Below are 19,662 nucleotides of genomic sequence, written 5' to 3'. Positions count from 1 at the left end.
TCAAAGTTTTCAACAGTCTCCTCCAGGCCAGCAATTCCAGATGGACATCCTTGTTCTCATCTGTCATCTCAGAGCCAGTCTTGACTTCCCAAAAGCTAGTGAACATTTTCTTTGGAATTAACACCTCAAACCACAATCAAACTCATCATCTTCTCTGCCCTACTCCCGTAACAATGAAGAGTATTTTTCTTTTCTTTTTTCTTTTTTTTTTTCTTTTTTTGAGACAGAGTCTCGCTCTGTCGCCCAGGCTGGAGTGCAGTGGCGCAATCTCGGCTCACTGCAAGCTCCGCCTCCCAGGTTCACACCATTCTCCTGCCTCGGCCTCCCGAGTAGCTGGGACTACAGGTGCCCGCCACCATGCCCAGCTAATTTTTTTGTATTTTTTAGTAGAGACGGGGTTTCACCGTGTTAGCCAGGATGGTCTCAATCTCCTGACCTTGTGATCTACCTGCCTCGGCCTCCCAAAGTGCTGGGATTACAGGCTTGAGCCACTGTGCCCGGCCGACAGTATTTTTCAAATGTGTTACTCTTCCACTCTAATCACCTAGGCTTCAAAATGTGATGCCTCCCTCCATATTCAGTGGTCAAGTCCTGTTCCTTCTTGTATGTGGTCTTCTAACTTGCCTTTCATTTTCTAGTCTCTCTTTCACTCCTCAAAACCATGTACATTACTGTTTTACTGATCTTCTGAAAGTACTGCTTTGATCGTGTCTGTTGCCTATCAGGTCTCTCACTCATTCAGCATTTACTATGTACCAGATACCGTGCTAGGTTCTGGGACAGATACAAGGAATAAAGTTCACCCAGCTTTGAAGATGAAATGCCAGAGCACATGAGTACCAGTGAGTGTAATGGGCACCATATTAAAGTGCAAAAAAAAAAATTTTTGAACACAGGAGAGGCTGTCTTATGGATTCTGGAAAGATTTCACAAAGGATCTGACAGATGAATTTGGCCTTGAATAATAAATGGCTAGTGCCAGTAGGAAAGTTCTCCCAAGAAGTAAACATGGCAGGAGTAAAGACGAAGTGGCATGCAGGGATTCTCCTCACCTTCTCCACCGTCCAGTCAGACCACTCCTGTATGCCAGGGCTCCCAACATTCATCTTTTGATCTAAACAGCTGTACAGGAAGGCTCAGTTATCACTTATATACCTACAACTATATTGTTCCTTTGTACTTAAATACTTTTCCTCTCTGCCACGTGAAACCCTACACTTCCTACAAAGTCAGCTCGGGTGCCACCTCATCTACCCTACCTTCTTTGATAAGGTCATTCATTAAGATCTGCATTCCCAGCTCTTTCTGGCATCATGATTTAGTGCTACAGTTTTCTAAACCATTTGTGTGCCAATGACCTCAACCAGAAAGATCTTTGAGAGCAAGCCCCACCCACCTTACTTTTTCTTTTTTTTTTTTTTTTTTTGAGACAGAGTCTTGCTCTGTTGCCCAGGCTGGAGTGCAGTGGTGCAATCTCAACTCACTGCAACCTCTGCTTCCCAGGGTTCAAACGATTCTCCTGTCTCAGCCTCCTGAGTAGCTGGGATTACAGGCACGGACCGCCGCCCAGCTAATTTTTGTATTTTTGATAGAAATGGGGTTTTGCTATATTGGCCAGGCTGGTCTGGAACTCCTGACCTCAAGTGATCCACCCACCTTGGCCTCCCAAAGTGCTGGGATAACAGGCATGAACCACCACACCTGGCTACCACCTTACTTTTCCACTTTCCTATTTTCATTTAAAATCTCCCCATATTGACTAGCTAAGGGCTGAGCACACACAGTCCACATATATTCATTAACCTTTCTGGAAGCAATTAGATGACATAGCAATAGACTTTGAAAAAGGTATATCCTTTGGTTCACTAACTGCCTTTCTTAAGGAAAGGAGACGTTCAGGCATTTGTGTACAAATATATTCATCATTGTTAATTATAATAAGAAAAATTGGAAACAAGCTTCTGTTCAAAATGGGAGAATGCTTAAATTATAGAAGAAATATGTAACTATTAAAATTATATTTGGAGAGTATGTAATGACATAAGAAAATGTTCATCATGTCATAGTAGAGAAAAAGCAGTAATCAAAATTATTTCTAAAATATTATTCCAATTTGGTAACATATACACAAAGACAGACTGGCAAGAAACACAACTAATTATTAACATTAGTCATCTCCGGGTAGTAAAATTACAGTCACTTTTTATTTTCTCATTTGTATTTTTTGCACTTTCCAAATTCTCTACAAAAATCACGCATTGCTTCTGTAATCAGAACATAAAGCACATCTATAAATGTTATTTTAAAACATACATATATATAAATATACATATACTTGGTTATTTTGGGAACACAACAGGGAAATAATTATTGATTTACATGTTCAGAACAAGAAGAAACTAGTTTAAAAATTAGCATTAATGTTTTAGTTTAAATAGATAGGATCTCTTGACAATAAGTACAATTTATCAAGGGAACTTATTCTACTAATGAACGTCACATAGAAAAATTTCTGAAATGTTTTAAGTGGGAGCCCAAGATAATGATCTCTTGTGATACTTTTAGTTCCTAAGAATCTATCACTCTATTTTTGGACTTTTTCTCTTAAACTTAAAAATTTATTTTCTTTTCCCTACTTTCAAGCTAACTTTTTGAAACTATTTTTAACACATTTAAGGAATACACAATGTTTTAATCTTTGAATTTGTTAAAGATAGACTTATAATTACCAAATTGAGATAAACAGTTTCTAAACTATAAAATATATAAACACAGTGTGTTATCATGTATGTGACACAATCACTACTTTTCCCTGGTGAGTTCCTTCAGGCAAAGGACTGCTTCAATCACCTTTGTAATCCTTGGTGCCTAGCACAGTGCCTGGGCACACACCAGGCTCTCACTAAATCTGTGGGAAATTGAGTATAGAAGGATATGCACACCTACCACATCCACCAATTGAGATATTGCAAGTCCAAATTTTATTTTTATTTTGTCATTCAGGTGTTCCACAGGACGAACCCATCTTTCGTAGTCTTGAAATAAATCCTTAAGCAAACTATCTTCATGTTTTGCAATAGAAGAAGGTTCAGATAATCCTGTATAACAAATTTTTAAAAGTTAATGTACTCACTTCTCTCCCACCAGATACCTGTACTTTCAAACAAAAGTTCAAACCCAGGAGGCAAAGGTTGCAGTGAGCCAAGATCGGGCCACTGCACTCCAACCTGGGCCATGGAGAGAGACTCTGTCTCAAAAAAAAAAGGAAAAAAAAGTTCAGATTATTAATGAACCAAACTACAATTTAGGCTATTATTAATGCAGCCTTTAAAATGAAATATTAATATAAGTATTTCTGATAGAATAAGGGACACTCTGGTTCAGATATGTCTCAGTTAAATCACACTGACTATGGAATATGCTGAGCTCCTTAAGAAACACTCAGTACTCAATACAGAATAATTTCAAATCTAAATAATAAAAGCTTTTAAATTGCCAGGGTGGCAGGAGTTATCTTGAAATTCCAAACCTAGAAAACAGATATACTAAAGCAAAGCTCATTTATCAATTATAAATGTTAAAATTGCTTTAATTTGCATAATCTTTTTTTTTTTTTTTTTTTTTTTTTGAGACGGAGTCCTGCCTGGTCTCCCAGGCTGGAAGTGCAGTGGTGCAATCTCGGCTCATTGCAACCTCTGCCACTGGGATTCAAGCAATTCTCCACCTCAGCCTCCCGAGTAGCTGAGACTACAGGTATCCACCACCACGCCTGGCTAATTTTTGTATTTTTAGTAGAGACGGGGTTCCACCATGTTGGCCAGACTGGTCTTGAACTTCTGACCTTCAGCAATCTGCCCGCCTCAGCCTCCCATAGTGCTGGGATCACAGCTGTGAGCCACTGTGCCTGGCCTGTCATAATCTTAATATGAAAATATATAAATATTGAATGACTGATTTAGCTTTGACATACTTTGCTACTATATTTATATAAAACTATACATTTGTATAAAACTGCTTTTTAGGGAATAAGGAAGGAAGAACTCGAAGATAGCAGATAGCATGCTGTCCTGGAAGCTAAATGAAGAAAATGCAGCAAGAAGGGTTGAGCCTCCCAATCTACTGATGCTACTCATGAGACATGGAGAGGCAGCTGAGAACTGAGTGTTGGATTAGCAACAGTGAGGTCAATGGTGAATCTAACAAAAGCCATCTATGGGAAGAGAAGAGAGATGAACTGCAGTATGTTTAAGACAGAGTGCAAAGACAGGAATGATCTCTTTCCAAAAGTTATGCTAATATAGGGATACTGAGGATAAAGAATCAAGAAAGGTTTATTTCAAGATCAGTAAAAAAAATAAATAGGCAGTGGCTCACGTCTGTAATCCCAGCACTTTGGGAAGCTGAGGCGGACAGATTACCTGAGGTAAGGAGTTCGAGACTAACCTGGCCAACATGGTGAAACCCTGTCTCTACAAAAAATACAAAAATTAGTCAGGCATGGTGGCACATGCCTGTAATCCCAGCTACTTGGGAGGGTGAGGCAGGAGAATTGCTTGAGCCCGGGAGACAGAGGTTGCAGTGAGCCGAGATTGTGCCACTGCACTCCAGCGTGGCCAACAGAGCGAGACTCTGTCTCAAAAAACAAACAAACAAACAAACAAATAAATAATAAATAAATAAATGTATGTATATGTGTGAATGTGAACATGGTTGGCTAAATAATTCACAGGGCCCAATGTAAAATGAAGATGAGGAATTCCCGTTCAAAAATCAGGAAACATGTGCCATTAAATATACTAAAAAGAAACTTGTTTCTTCAAAAAAATCTATTTAAGGACCTAAGTTGTTAAAAAAAAAAAAAAAAAGTCAAAATATAAAATGTTTTGGATACTATGGCCAAAGACTGGTTAGATTTGGGGATCACAGTTATGCTTATGCTACTACAGAGCTCAAATAAGCGTCTCTGAAGAAATGAGTTTTCACTGTTGTCTGGCCTGGGATCACTTAAGGAAATGTGAAACGTATAAAAATTCAAGCATGACTTTTACTTAAGACTAATGATATTACGAAAAAACCACTTTTACTTGAAACAAAAATGTCACTGGCTTATTAATCAGCAAATATACACATAAGGATTACAGTAGCAAGTGATTGTTCTTCTCCAACCTTAAAGAAATGGTTGGAGAGAAATTAGCACTTTCACAAAATCTTCTCTTTATGATGATAGACCATGTTTTCCATACAGAGATATGAAAGAATATCCAGGTACTCTAGCTGGAGGAAACCTATTTCCTGGTTCTCTTTTTCATAAATAACCTACTCCTCAAGAGTTTGTGTCCTGCTTCCCTGAATAACTAGTTTAATTTTTAAAAATTATTTATTTTTTATTTATTTATCTTGAGATGGAGTCTCGCTCTGTCACCCAGGCTGGAGTGCAGTGGTGTGATCTCGGCTCACTGCAACCTCCACCTCCCAGGTTCAAGTGATTCTCTGTCTCAGCCTCCCGAACAGCAGGGACCACAGGCACACGCCACCACGCCTGGCTAATTTTTGTATTTTTAGTAGAGATGGGGTTTCACCCTACTGGTCAGGCTGGTCTTGAACTCCTGACCTTAGGTGATCCACCCGCCTCGGCCTCCCAAAGTGCTGGGATTACAGGCGTGAGCCACTGTGCCAGGCAGTAACTAGTTTAAGATACTTAGTTTAATCTACAAATACTATGGAGTGTGTGTGGTGACGCCTGTAAAAGTCACCTTATGCTGAAATGCACAGCATTGAAGATATTTAGATTAATTTAGAAAATTATACACTAGAGTCATTCTTAATGTTTAAAAGCCATTAATTTTAGAGCTTCAAGTTAAAATAGCATTATTGAACCATTTCTCCTCTTCTAATCCTCCTAATTATAGTCCCTGAAATACCAAAAATTTAAGGGTTAAAAGATAAAAGTATTAATAAATAAAATGTCTTTTTTTTTTTTTTTTGAGACAGGGTCTCTGTCACTCAGTCTGGAGTGCGATGGTGCAATCTTGGCTCACTGCAGCCTCAACCTCCTGGACTCAAGCGATCCTCCCACCTCAGCCTCCTGAGTAACTGGGACCACAGGCGTGCACCACACCTGGCTAATTTTTTGTATTTTTGGTAGAGATGGGGTTTCACCATGTTGCCCAGACTGGTCTTGAACTCCTGAGCTCAAGCGATCTGCTAGCCTCTGCCTCCCAAAGTGCTGAGATTACAGGTGTGAGTCACCGCACCCAGCCTAAAATGTCTGTCAATAGCATCTAAAGGAACCTTTGCCTGAGTGGGGAAAAAACTAGCTTGAATCGCTATCTCAAATCTTCTTTGAAAGAAAGTAGACAGGGTATAAATAAAATAGTAATCCCAACATTCTACCTAATGAGAATCTTCAAGATACTGCTTTGTGAATATCTTCGTAATACATCCCATACTAGAAATACCATTTTCTTAGGACACTTTACAGCAGTGTCCAGTGCAAATGTCAAAGGTATCTTAGCATAAAACCTTGATAGTGCACTTAAATTCTTCTTAGCAGTCATGCTTTTTTAGCTGGCTGTAAATGTTTTAAGTTTCCACTGTTCACAAACCTCAGCATGTTAAAAAGGAGACAATCCAATGCATCCCCTCATTTTACAAATCAGGATATACGTATGAAAAGAACGGTTGCTGCTACAGAGTTCATAAACCGCAGAGCTCTGAGAGGCACCTTGGCTTCATGCTCTTATCACCCTAACATCTTCCATCTTGTGACAACTTTCTAGATTAACTTAATGAATGCCACACCCCCGATAGCTCTAGCCCACATTGATGTTTACTTATTCATTCATTTAACAAACATTTATCAGACAGGCACTGGGAACACACTGGTAAACAAAACAGAAAACATCGACATTTACAATCCAGTAGGAAAGACTGACACTATATGTAAGGTAAATTCTAAATAAACTGAATCAAATGGAAAAATTCTTTTTAGAAGTTGTTTTAAATAGTTAATATTTGCTCATCCTATTCAAAATGAACACTTTTTTGGCATCTCTATAGCACTACATATAGGCTGATGACAGTAATTGCTTTTTTTTTTTTTTTTTTTTTTTTTTTTTGAGACTGGGTCTCGCCCTGTCACCCAGACTGGAGTGCGATGGCGCCATCACGGCTCACTGCAGCCTGGAACTCCTGGACTCAAGCAATCCTCCCACCTCAGCCTCCCTCCTATCTCAAGCTCCCACAGAGCTGGAACTACAGGTGCGTTCCACCACACCCAGCTAATTTATTTATTTTTTGTAGAGACAGGGTCTCTTTTTGTAGCTCAGGCTGGTCTTGAACTCTTGGGCTCAAGCAATCCTCCCGCCTTAATCTCCCAAAGTGCTACAAGATCCACCACGCCCGGCCTTACTTATTACATTATTACATTTTAATTTTTCTTCCCTTCCTTGTCTTAAAAATAGTTGACTTGGGCCAGGCGCGGTGGCTCACGCCTGTAATCCCAGCACTTTGGGAGGCCGAGGCAAATGGATCACTTGAGGCCAGGAGTTCGAGACCAGCCTGGCCAACATGGAGAAACCCTGTCTCTACTAAAAACACAATAATGAGCTGGGCGTGTAGCACGCGCCTGTGGTCCCAGCTACTAGGGAGGCTGAGGTAGGAGGATCTATTGAACCTGGGAGGCAGAGGTTGCAGTGAGCCAAGATTGTGCCACTGCACTCCAGTCAGGGAGACAGAGAGAGACCCTAACTCAAAAACAACAACAACAACAACAAAAACAAACAAACAAAACAAAAAACTTGACTTCAAAAGATCCCTTACATCAAAAGGATATACAACCCAGAGAAAATATTTGCAAATCATATATCTGATAGGGGACTTGTATCTAAAATCTATAAAGAACTATTATAAATGAATAATAAAAAGATTCAATAATCCAATTTTTAAATGGGCAAGAGATCTAAATTAACTTAGACATTTCTCCAAAGAAAGGCCAGTAAGCATATGAAAAGATGCTCAACACCTTTAGCCATCAGGAAAACACAAATCAATACCACAATGAAACAGCACTTCACACCTAATAGGATTGGCTATAACCAAAAAGATAGATAAGTTACTCAACTTTGGATATGATTTTTCTTCATCTGTGACACAGGTATTAAAAAAGTACCTCCCTTATGAGGTCATTGTAAGGATTAGCTAACAGTGTAGATATAAGTGCCAGCACAGGGTCGTTCTTATTCTTCCATAAATGATTACTAAAGTAATGGTAACTGATAGACCAACAAAGACTGTCTCCAGACAGTCCTAGGCAATGGAACTTTGCAAAAATACAAAGGAAGAATATGCTTGTGGCATTGGGCACTCTTAACACTGTGCAATAATGGGTCACTATAAAGCTTTCCTCAAGCCTCTTCTTGAAACCAAATAATAATAATTATAATACAACCTGCTAATAGCATATAAACCACATATCTCAGAAAAACAAAGGAAACCAAGCAGTGAAGCACACTAAAAATAGGATAAGAACAAAAAAAAATTTAATGGGATAATTCTTCTAAAGTAGTTAAAAGTACAGCTGCTAAGAGAAAAACTAAGTTGAATACCTAACAAAGGTATAAATGTGTATACAGTAATGTCACTAACACTTTTATATATTTACATTTTGGTTTTACAAATTCAATTTTAACTCTTACTATCATTCATTGCCTAAAGTTTGAGGAACTGGGAGAATGACATTTAAAAAAATCACAGTCAAATCATTTGGTGAAACCACATTTATTTTCAAAGAAATGTAACCTTGCTCCTTGGTTTTAGTATGGTGAAAAGGAAAGGACACAGAACTGCAAAGCTGAAAACCTTAATTTGAATACTTGGCACCACTAATAAGCTGTTAACCTCCATCCATAAGCCACAATTTTTTTCCTTTTTTTTTTTTTTTTAAGACAGGGTCTCACTTGGTCGCCCAAGCTGGAGTACAGTGGCACGATCTTGGCTCACTGCAGCCTCTATCTCCTGTGCTCAAGCAATCCTCCTGCCTCAACCTCCCGAGTAGCTGGGACGACAGGCACTCGCCACCATGCCCAGCTAATTTTTTTGTAGAGACAGGGTTTTGCCATGTTGCTCAGGCTGGTCTTGAACTCCTGAGCTCAAGAAATCCACCTGTCTCGGCCTCCCAAAGTGCTGGGATTACAGGTGTCAGCCACCGTGTCTGGCCCACAATTTTCTAGCCTATATAAAATAAGGATATCTGTTAGCAATATGTCAATAATTGTTAAATGGGTATGGCAACAACTTTTTGATTCATTGCTTTGGACCATTCTTGTGAACATTATTTTTCCATTAAAAAACATTAATAAAAAGGAGAACCTCTGCTTAGCTGCTTCACTCTCGTCTGAATCAAATGAAATAAAGTACATTATCTTACTATGTTAGGTAGTGTCTAGGTAGTTTAAGATTTTTTTAAAAAAATCTTCTTCACTAAATATAGTATGTAGCCAAAAAGATACCTGAGGATTTTTTTTTTTTTTTTGAGACAGCGTTTAGCTCCTGTTGGCCAGGCTGGAGTGCATTGGTGCGATCTCGGCTCACTGCAACCTCCACCTCCTGGGTTCAAGCAATTCTCCTGCCTCAGCCTCCTGAGTAGCTGGGACTACAGGCATGTGCCACCACGCCCGGATAATTTTGTATTTTTAGTAGAGACGGGGTTTCTCCATGTTGGTCAGGCTGGTTTTGAACTCCCGACCTCAGGTGATCCGCCCGCCTTGGCCTCCCCCTGAGGATTTAAAAAACCAATTCTAGGCCGGGCACGGTGGCTCACGCCTGTAATCCCAGCACTTTGGGAGGCCGAGGTGGGCGGATCACGAGGTTAGGAGTTTGAGACCATCCTGGCCAACATGGTGAAACCCTGTCTCTACTAAAAATACAAAAAAAAAAAATTAGCCAGGCGTGGTGGTGCACACCTGTAGTCCCAGCTACTCAGGAGGCTGAGGCAGAAGAAGAAGAATCACTTGAACCTGGGAGGTGGAGGTTGCAGTGAGCCAAGATTGTGCCACTGCACTCCAGACTGGGTGACAGAGTGAAACTCCGTCTCAAAAAAAAAAAAAAAAATTCTAGGAACATTTGATAGTGCTTTGCTCTGGCATTTTTCCATGAAGAATGATGATTTTCTTATCAAAAGGTAATGATTTGGAAAAAAGTCAACCAACATGTTCAGCAACTAAATGTGGATATTAGCAGTCTTTTGCCAACCTGCAGATAAAAACAGACATTAACTATAATTTAAAGTTTCTGCCACAAATTATTCTTAAATCTTTAGCATCTGCTACAACTTGGCCACACTAGAGCCTAATGTGATATCTTGTTCAATTCGTTAATTCAACAAATGCCAACTAGCTGCTTACTGTGCCAACCTCTGTGCCAGGTGCCAGAGGGAGAGCAGAAAACGAAGACCTGGTGCCTGTCTTCCTGGGGTAAAAACTTGCACATTTATTTACCTTATTATATCATACTTATAATTCTATGGCTATGCAAAGTACACCCCACAGTGAGAATGGCGCCCCTGCCACTGCACAGGGCATCACCTGCATATTCCAACACCACTGCAGCTCTGGAGTCTAACACAGGATTTCTCAACTTGGCACTACTGACATTTTGGGCTGGACGATTCCTTGTTGTGGAGGGCTGTCTTGTGCCCTGTATGTTTAGCAGCATCCCTGGCTTCTACCCGCTAGACATACCACCGCCCCACATGACAACCAATCATGTCTCCAGACATTGCCAAATGTTGGTGAGGGGGAGCAAAACTGACCCTTCTTGCGAACCACTGTTGTAACGCTAGTAGCTAATAAGCAGCAGAGGTAGAACTAGGAACCAGATTTATTTTGTTTTTTCTCAAAATAATGCTATAATTGCAAAAGTAATGTGTGGTCACTGTCAAAATTCAAATCCAGAAGCTCATAAAGAGTAAGAATTCTCCCTCCTCCTCTCCTTCGCCTTCCTTCCAAGGGTAACCATTAAGTTTGACGTGTAGATATTTTAAATTACATGCATGTTCACTCACACACAGAAACATGTTTTCCTCTAAGTTCTGCAACTTTTTTTCATTCAGTACTATATACCAGCCGGGTGTGGTGGTTCACGCCTATAATCCCAGCACTTTGGGAGGCTGAGGTGGGGGATCACTTGAGGTCGGGAGTTCGAGACCAGTATGACCAATGTGGAGAAACTCCGTCTCTACTAAAAATACAAAATTAGCCAGGCGTGGTGGTGCATGCCTGTAATCCCAGCTACTTGGGAGGCTGAGGCAGGAGAATCACTTGAACCCGGGAGGCAGAGGTTGCAGTGAGCTGAGATCACGCCACTGAACTCCAGCCTGGGCAACAAGAGCAAAACTCCGTCTCAAAAAAAATAAAATAAAAAATAAAAAACACAACTATATAAACTATATACCAGTAGATGTCCAACTATTTCCAGTCTTCCTTCACAAGCTGCAAAGTGATCATTATGAGTGCATTAGACTTTATTTAAGTTTTCACCACTGATTGGCATTTATAGTCTTCAGTTTTTGGTTATTTCTAATAATGCTACAATGGGAAAAAATGCTGTAATTAACAAATCTCTTTTTCCATACTGATGCAAAGATTTCTATAGCAATGATTCTCAGAAGTAAAACTGCTGAGTCAAGGGGGCGCACATTTTAAATCTTGCTAGGTGCTGCCAATATCTTCCTTTTCTTCTTCACAGGCTGCCATAAGAAGGAAATAGGATAATATATCTAAAAAGATTTGAAGAGTGATGTATATTATACCTCCCCAATTCATAATCAAGGCATTCCTGGAGCAGTTAATCTACCCCTGAAGTCTCCTTGCATCTTTTTATAAGTTAGCAAAAAGTGACTTGTACTCTTTTGAAAAAAAAATCCTCTTTGCAGCAGTCCTAGGAGGGCTATTTTAAGCAACAGCAAGATAAAGCAGTGAACGTAACCATTTTGTAAACGAGGGAAAATGTGTACTATATCCAACATTTTCAATGTGACAAACAAAAATGCTTACCAATCATTATTTTAAGTATTACAGATAAAATATAGAGGGATTTTTTTCACTCCAGGATTTTCATTATATTTTATATTGATTTTTATCACAGAATTATAGGATAAAGTTACACTGTAACTGCTATGCCTTAGTAAACTTAATATCTTACCCTGACTCTCAGAACACTCGCAGTAAGAAAATGAATGACCTTAGGTGGTATTAATTTAGGTGCAGTCAATAGTTCTCAAGGAGACGAGACAACTTGTACACTTCAAAAAAAAAAAAAAAAGGCAGAGCATCATCAGATCAAGTAAATGCAGAGTTCATTATCCTAATTTGGGGCTATAAATCTCTCAACAGGCAATAAATATGTATTATGAGCTAGTATATTTACAGTATTATGGAATAAAACACCTAATGGTGCATGAGGTTGCCTGTATGACCTTGAAAAGACTCTTGCAAATTTCCCCCTTAGAGATGTCGAGTTATGAATGAATACTAAGGACTGGAAGAAAATATGGAAAAGTGAAGACAGCTGCTTTGTTAGGACAGCAGGATAATGCTTGTTTTCTTAGCTTCTATTAGCCTTACATTGTTTGGGCTACAATTCATTGTAAATTCACTATTTCCATAATTACTTTCATCGGCTTCCCTTGAGAGTTCACCCAGTTGGTATGAATGTGGAATTTTCTACAACCTTGCTACTTAATTGTGATACACTGACCAACAGTATTCACATCACCTGGGAGCTTGTTAGAAATGCAGAGTCTCAGGCCCTGCTTCTGACCTACTGGATCAGCATCTGCGTTCTGAGGGAATTCCTGTGTACATCTAAGTTTCAGAAGCCCTGGTCAACAAGACCTAGAGAAGTGGTTCTCAAGAGGTAGCAAATGTGAAGAACAATTTTGCCCCCAGGGCACATTTGACAATGTCTGGAGACATTTTTCAGTGGGTGCTACTGGCATCTCATGGCTAGAGACCAGTATGCTGCTAAACATCCTACAAGGCACAGGACGCCCCCTCTCTGACAACAAAGAATAACCCAGTACAAAATTTCAGAGGTTGAGAAATCCTGACCTAGAGGAAAGAGTTTTGCCTAATTCCATACATACAGTTGACTGTAAAATAAAAATGAAAATAAAACCAGATAAAAATAAAACCTAAAAGTTCATATCATCTTTTTTGTCAGAATTCAAATATTCATATTTAACTCCTATTTTTACTGGTAAAAGGCTGTATTTTATAATCACACTTTGGAAGAGAAGAGCATGAAGTCACTGAATTAAACACAGTAGGAGGGGCCGGGCGTGGTGGCTCACACCTGTAATCCCAGCACTTTGCGAAGCCAAGGCGGGCGGATCATTCGAGGCCAGGAGTTCAAGACCAGCCTGGCCAACATGGTGAAACCCTGTCTTTACTAAAAAAAAAAAAAAAAAAAAAATAGCCGGGAGTGGTGGCGCATGCCTGTAATCTCAGCTACTTGGAAGGCTGAGGCACGAGAATCATTTGGACCCAGGAGCCAGAGGTGTCACTGAGCCAAGATCACGCCACTGCACTCCAGCCTAGGTGACAGAGCAAGACTCTGCCTCAATAAAAATAATAAATAAATAAACAGTAGGACAAACAATATCATGTTTCCTCAAAGGAGAACAAAACATCTAAATTAACATTTTTCATCATAGAACAGAAAAGCATAATTTTAAATAATCCTTTCTATCATATTGTCATTATAAAACTATACCCAGGCCAGGCGCGGTGGCTCACACCTGTAATCCCAACACTTTGGGAGGCCGAGGCAGGCGGATCACCTGAGGTCAGGAGTTTTCAAGACCAGCCTGGCCAAAATGGAGAAACCCTATCTCTACTAAAAATACAAAAATTAGCCAAGCATGGTGGCACATGCCTGTAATCCCAGCTACTTGGGAGGCTGAGGCAGGAGAATCACTTGAACCCAGAGGCAGAGGCTGCAGTGAGACGAGATCATGCCACTGCACTCCAGCCTGGGCGACAGAGTGAGACTCTGTCTCAAGAAAAAAAACAAAAACAAAAACAAAAAAAACACTATACCCATGCTGTTCTGTGGAACAGATGTTTAAAGAAACAAATTCTAAACTTCTTTCAAAAACAATTCCAGGCCGGGCACGGTGGCTCACGCCTGTAATCCCAGCACTTTGGGACGCCGAGGCGGGCGGGTCATGAGGTCAGGAGATCGAGACTATCCTGGCTAACATGGTGAAACCCCGTCTCTACTAAAAATACAAAAAATTAGCCAGGCGTGGTGGCGGGTGCCTGTAGTCCCAGCTACTTGGGAGGCTGAGGCAGGAGAATGGCGTGAACCCGGGAGGCAGAGCTTGCAGTGAGCCGAGACTGCACCACTGCACTCCAACCTGGGCAACAGTGCAAGACTCCGTCTCAAAAAAAAAAAAAAAAATTCCAATATTTAACAACTCTAATTGTCGACATGCTTATTTAATAGTGAACTTAAACTATCATCTGATAATTTAATTCCAATGCTTTAAGAAAAATAATGCTATTAGAAAAAAAAGTTCTGTACTGAAATTACTGAACTAAAACTTCATATCCTAATTATAAAAAATTACTTGCTAGATCTCATTTGTAGATTATAGGTTGAAAAAAAAAGCTATTCTTACAATTGACTGAAAACCTCAGAGTTCAATCCATAGGCTACATTAATAAATGCAGGTATATCTGCAATGTATCAGGAAATACACAGACAAATGAAATCCTACCCTCCAGCTGCTCAGTCTAGTTCACATATTTAGTATTTCTTGGAAATCAAAATAATTTTAAATTGCAAATTAAATTGTGTATAAAGTTTATGTAAGGACACATATATAACAAAAGTAAAACTGACAGTCACTATGTGTGTATTTCTGTTAGCTTCTGAAAATGTTAATGAAAATGACTAAAGATGAGAAGAAAAAATCTTTCATAGCTCTCATTTTCTATGAATTATTTCATTTTCCTATTTCATTTTCAGCCACTACATATAGTAATTAAAATTAAGTTTCAACCATTTAAAATGTCACATAGCGTGCAGCCATAAAAAAGAATGAGTTCATGTCCTTTGCAGGGACATGGATGAAGCTGGAAACCATCATGCTCAGCAAACTAACACAGGAACAGACACCAAACACCGCATGTTCTCTTTCATAAGTGGGAGTTGAACAATGAGAATCCATGGACACAGGGAGGGGAACATCACACATAAGGGTCTGTCGGGAGGTTGGGGGCAAGGGGAGGGAGAGCATTAGGACAAATACCTAATGCATGCGGGGCTTAAAACCTAGATGACAGGTTGATAGGTGTAGCAAACCACCATGGCACATGTATACCTATGTAACAAACCTGCACGTTCTGCACATGTATCCCAGAACTTAAAGTAATATTTTTAAAAAAAATTAAAAAAATAAAATGTCACACAGCTAAGAAATATAACCATTGGCTTTAAAATGTCACATAGCTAAGAAATAGTAAGAAATATAACTAGTTAGGTAGTTAATGACTATCTAACTTCCATAATCACTGTCCCAATCACAGGTCAGTTTAAAATGCTTGTATTATCTTGATGTACTAGTTCATTATACTTTAATATATTATACTTTAATTGTCTCCTGAGCCACTTTCCACAGCTGTGTGACCGTTCATCAGCCAAATAATAGCTGCTGGCTGACTAGATAGTCTCTTTACCTGGGAACTGGCTCACAGAAAACCACAGAGAAAAGTTACTATTAAGAACCTAAGACGAATATGAAAACAATAAATTGTAAAAATAAAGGTAATTATACTTGAACTTAAAAAACTTAAAGTTGACTTAAAAACATCTACTACCGCCCTTTCATTTTAAAGAGAGAGAAATAAAGAATCAGCAAGGTCAAGTAATACGTCCAAGGAAACACAGACAGCGAGTGGCAGGTCTCCTATTTCCAGACAGTACTTTCAGCCACCCACATGCAACGACAGTTGTACACAAATGCATATTTACAGTTAAGAGCAAGTGTGCAATTACATCATCCATTCAGTATCACTTTGTTCTTCAAGATGATCACTTCTAAGAGCACACAGAATCTTATAATTTTCGAGGTGGAAGGGGGATCCTTTAATGGCCCCTCACCATCCAGATGGAGAAACTAATATCCAGAGAGGTAATACTGTTCCACTCCTTCCTTCCGCAAACCTTCACTGGGCTCCTACATTAAGGCAGGTGTTGGCGATACAAAGATAAACAAGAATCACAGTTCTTAAGGAGCTTACGTGGAAGCAGGAGGAAACAGAAGTGCAATAGAACCAGGTGGTTATTATGAGAGAGATATTAACTAAGTGGGGCAGAAAGCAGGAACTAATCGATTTCACTTTGTTATAACACTGAACACCATGCATGAAGGGAGATAGCTATTTACACTATTTAATGCTTGGCTACAGTGTTCTATATTAAAAGACATGAAACAGATTTTTAAAGTTCAGTTTCATCAAAAGGGGTAGAGAACTACCATTTTCTCGAGTGTCAGGCACTGTGCCTGGCATTTTATATGCATTATTTAATCCTCAAAAGAACTCTGAGAGGTAAGCATGATTATTACCCCCATTTCTTTTCTTTTCTTTTTTTTTTTTGAGACGGAGTCTCGCTCTGTTGCCCAGGCTGGAGTGCAGTGGTGCGATCTCGGCTCACTGTAACCTCCGCCTCTCGGGTTCACGTCATTCTCCTGCCTCAGCCTCCTGAGTAGCTGGGACTACAGGCGCGCACCACCATGCCCGGCTAATTTTTTTTGTATTTTTAGTAGAGACGGGGTTTCACTGTGTTAGCCAGGATGGTCTCGATCTCCTGACCTCGTGATCTGCCCGCCTCGGCCTCCCAAAGCGCTGGGATTACAGGCGTGAGCCACCGCGCCCGGCCCGCCATTTCTTAAAGAAGGAAAACAGCTGAGAGAAGTTCGTCCAGTCAGGATGCACCAGAGCCATAATTTGAATACAGGTTTGCCTGGCTCCAAAATCACACTCCTTTCTTTCTGTTTAACTCTCTCTGCCCAGGATTTTCTTAATTTGTTTAAATCACCCTCCATCTTATTTCTCTTCGGTCTACACTAAGCAATACATCCTGCAATGAATTATTCTAGTCTTATTACTTCCTAAAATCAGGAGCCATAGATTAAAAACCTTAACAAAGGAAAGGCAAGAAAAGGTTCTTGCAATATTTCCCCTATTTAAGAAACTCACTCATAAAACCTGAAATACAGACGTAGTGAACTTCTGTAATCATATCTTGCTTAACGGATGCTTAGCTTTTCTACGTTTAGATCACACCATAGCTGCTCCACAAACGTGTTTTTCTTCAAGGTATTTAGAGAACTGACTCTAAAACTTTCCCAAGCACTTGAAACATGTAGGACTACGCGATTTCTTTTGTTGTTTCCATTCCTGTCCAAAACCTCTTGAAAAACATCAGGCTGAAAAAAGCTGTGCTCTAAGGAGCTAGTGAGGAACTCTGGATGCAAACGATTAGCCCCGAAGCCAGGGAAGTCGGCCGCCTAGCCTGCTACAACACACACCTTTCATCTCCGGCGAAAGGAAAGGTTTTCAAATGCTGCGGTGGGTAGGGGGGACAGGGATGGAGGAAGAGGCGGCGGGCAGGAGGTGGAAGATAAGTCCCAAACCCTAGAATGAACCCCAGAGTCTCTATATCCCGTAAATAGGCAACAAAATGGGAAGCTTGGCTGCCACCAGGACAGGAAAGCCCTGCTGGACAAGAGTGGCATCTTTTACTGAAAAAGTTGTGTGGAAGTATACGCTAAGCCAGCCTCGTAGTCTCCAGCGATGCAGGTCGTGGAACAACAAAGAAAACCCACCCAAGTAGCCCTTTCTCTGCATTTAAATGAGCAAATCTGGACATTTAAACTGAAACCTCACTCCAAGCCCCCAGGAGAAAAAAACCCACCTCCCCTCGCAACCAGGTTTTCCGGCGGCCGTCGCCTGGCGGCTTCCTGGGCACCGCGATGTGGAGTCCGGGCCAGCTCCCGCTCCGGCCCGCAGCCCCCCGCCCCGCCCCGCCCCGCCCCTCTGCAGCCCGGGCTTACCTCTCTGCGCGCCGCCCGCCGCGCCCGCTACACCGCAGCGCCCCGCGACCAGCTGGACCAAGAGCAGCAGGCGGGGCGCGCGGGGCCCTGACCCCCGCGCCGCCATCGCCCCGCGCCCGCGCGGGACCGCGGGCAGCCGCCTCTCGACCGCCGCGCGGGGAACGCGAACTCTTGGGGAATGGAGCACTGAGTGTGAGTCGTGAGACAAAACGAGGGCAGACGCAGCAGAGGGGCCGCTCCGCGCCACAGCTCCCGCCGGGACAGCAGCCTCAGCCTAGCAGCTTCTGGCGGGCTCGGGACGCATGTGGAAGCTCCCGGCCCCTAGCCCCGCCCCTATTTCCCTCTGGCCCCGCCCAACCCTCGCCTTGTTCCTTTTGGCCCAGTCCGGTCTATTCATAGCCCCGCCTCCGATCCCCACCAAACCTTTCCCCACCCTGCCCCGCCTCTGGTCCAACCCTGTCTGCTCCCAGCTCCTCTTTTTCCACGCCTGGCCCAGCCCCATCGCCCTGGCCCCCGCCTCCAGGCCTTCCTTTGGGCAGGTGCGACCCTGGAGCAGAGTTCCAGGAAGGCAAAGACTTGAGGCTGGCATCGCAGGCGCGTCCTTCTCTAACCACCGGATGTCCTTGGCCTAGTCACTGCACACCTTAAGATAACAGCTATTCATTGATGTCTGCTCTGTGCTCAGCACCAAAAGGGGAAGCAGAGGGACAGATTGCTCCCAGCTGACAGAAAATGTAAATAAAGTAATTCCGAGTTGTGATCAGAAAGAAACAAGCTGGAGGCTGGGGCAGAATCACAGTGGTGGGGGATTTGCTCCAGGCTGCAGCGCTCTCCATGGGCCCCGCTGCCCACTCAAGTCTTTCTCACCAGGAAGTACCAGTCGCAGCTTGACTGCCTCCTGGGGCTGTCGTGCCAGCCAAGGGGTCCTCACCAGGAGACCTGTGTTGTGGACCAGCGAGACAACCCTGGGCAAGTCACTTTCCTCTCTGGGCCTGTTTCCTCGTCTGGAAGCGAGGAACCGAGGCAGATAAACTAGAGGACTCGGGAAGGTACAGCTCTGACACTCACTCAAGCCATCCCCGGAAATGATATGCAGTCGGCTCGAACGTGGGCATCGCCCTCCGTGTTGTCATCAATTAACATTTGTAAATATTAGTGACTATCTGCTACAGACACTTAGCAACTCCGGTGGAGATTGGTGCCGACTGCTGGAAACCCGTCTCAAATCCCTCCAGACCCTATATTTCATCCTCTCTGTCCATAATTAATTAGAAAGCTTCATTTGGCTGAAGGGATTCAGGCGAATTATCTTTAAACTTCAGTGGCAGAGGGAGCCGCTGACTCTTCACAGAACGCTTTATGGAGTTGACACCTCTAAGACTCATTGTGAGCAAAAATTTCACTCCACCCTCCAGACTAGCAAATCTGTGAAAAACTAAACCTGGTTGCAAAGAATCTAAACAGCAAAATTCAGTGAAGATGCTCTTCTTAGGTCCAACTACAGCTGGAAAAATGTAAATTACATCCAATGGAGCCAA

General features: G+C 41.6%; 1 protein-coding gene across 2 annotated transcripts in view; it reads right to left on the bottom strand.

The window, feature by feature from the left end:
• Window positions 1-18,431, bottom strand: part of CHRNA5 (cholinergic receptor nicotinic alpha 5 subunit) — a 29,794-nt gene extending 11,363 nt beyond the window's left edge. For both annotated transcript variants that reach the window (XM_034939245.4, XM_034939246.3), the window contains exons 1-2: window positions 18,125-18,431; window positions 2,947-3,098 (exon numbers count right to left, since the gene is read on the bottom strand). In XM_034939245.4, coding sequence (XP_034795136.1) covers window positions 2,947-3,098; window positions 18,125-18,230 — 258 coding nt within the window. In that variant the 5' untranslated portion in view covers window positions 18,231-18,431. The remainder of the gene's footprint in view (window positions 1-2,946; window positions 3,099-18,124) is intronic.
• Window positions 18,432-19,662: the final 1,231 nt, after the last annotated feature.

This window comes from Pan paniscus, chromosome 16 (genome assembly GCF_029289425.2).
Source record: "Pan paniscus chromosome 16, NHGRI_mPanPan1-v2.0_pri, whole genome shotgun sequence".
NCBI lineage: Eukaryota > Metazoa > Chordata > Mammalia > Primates > Hominidae > Pan > Pan paniscus.
The sequence above is the reverse complement of the archived record's forward strand: the minus strand, read 5'-3'. Positions and strand labels throughout refer to the sequence as shown.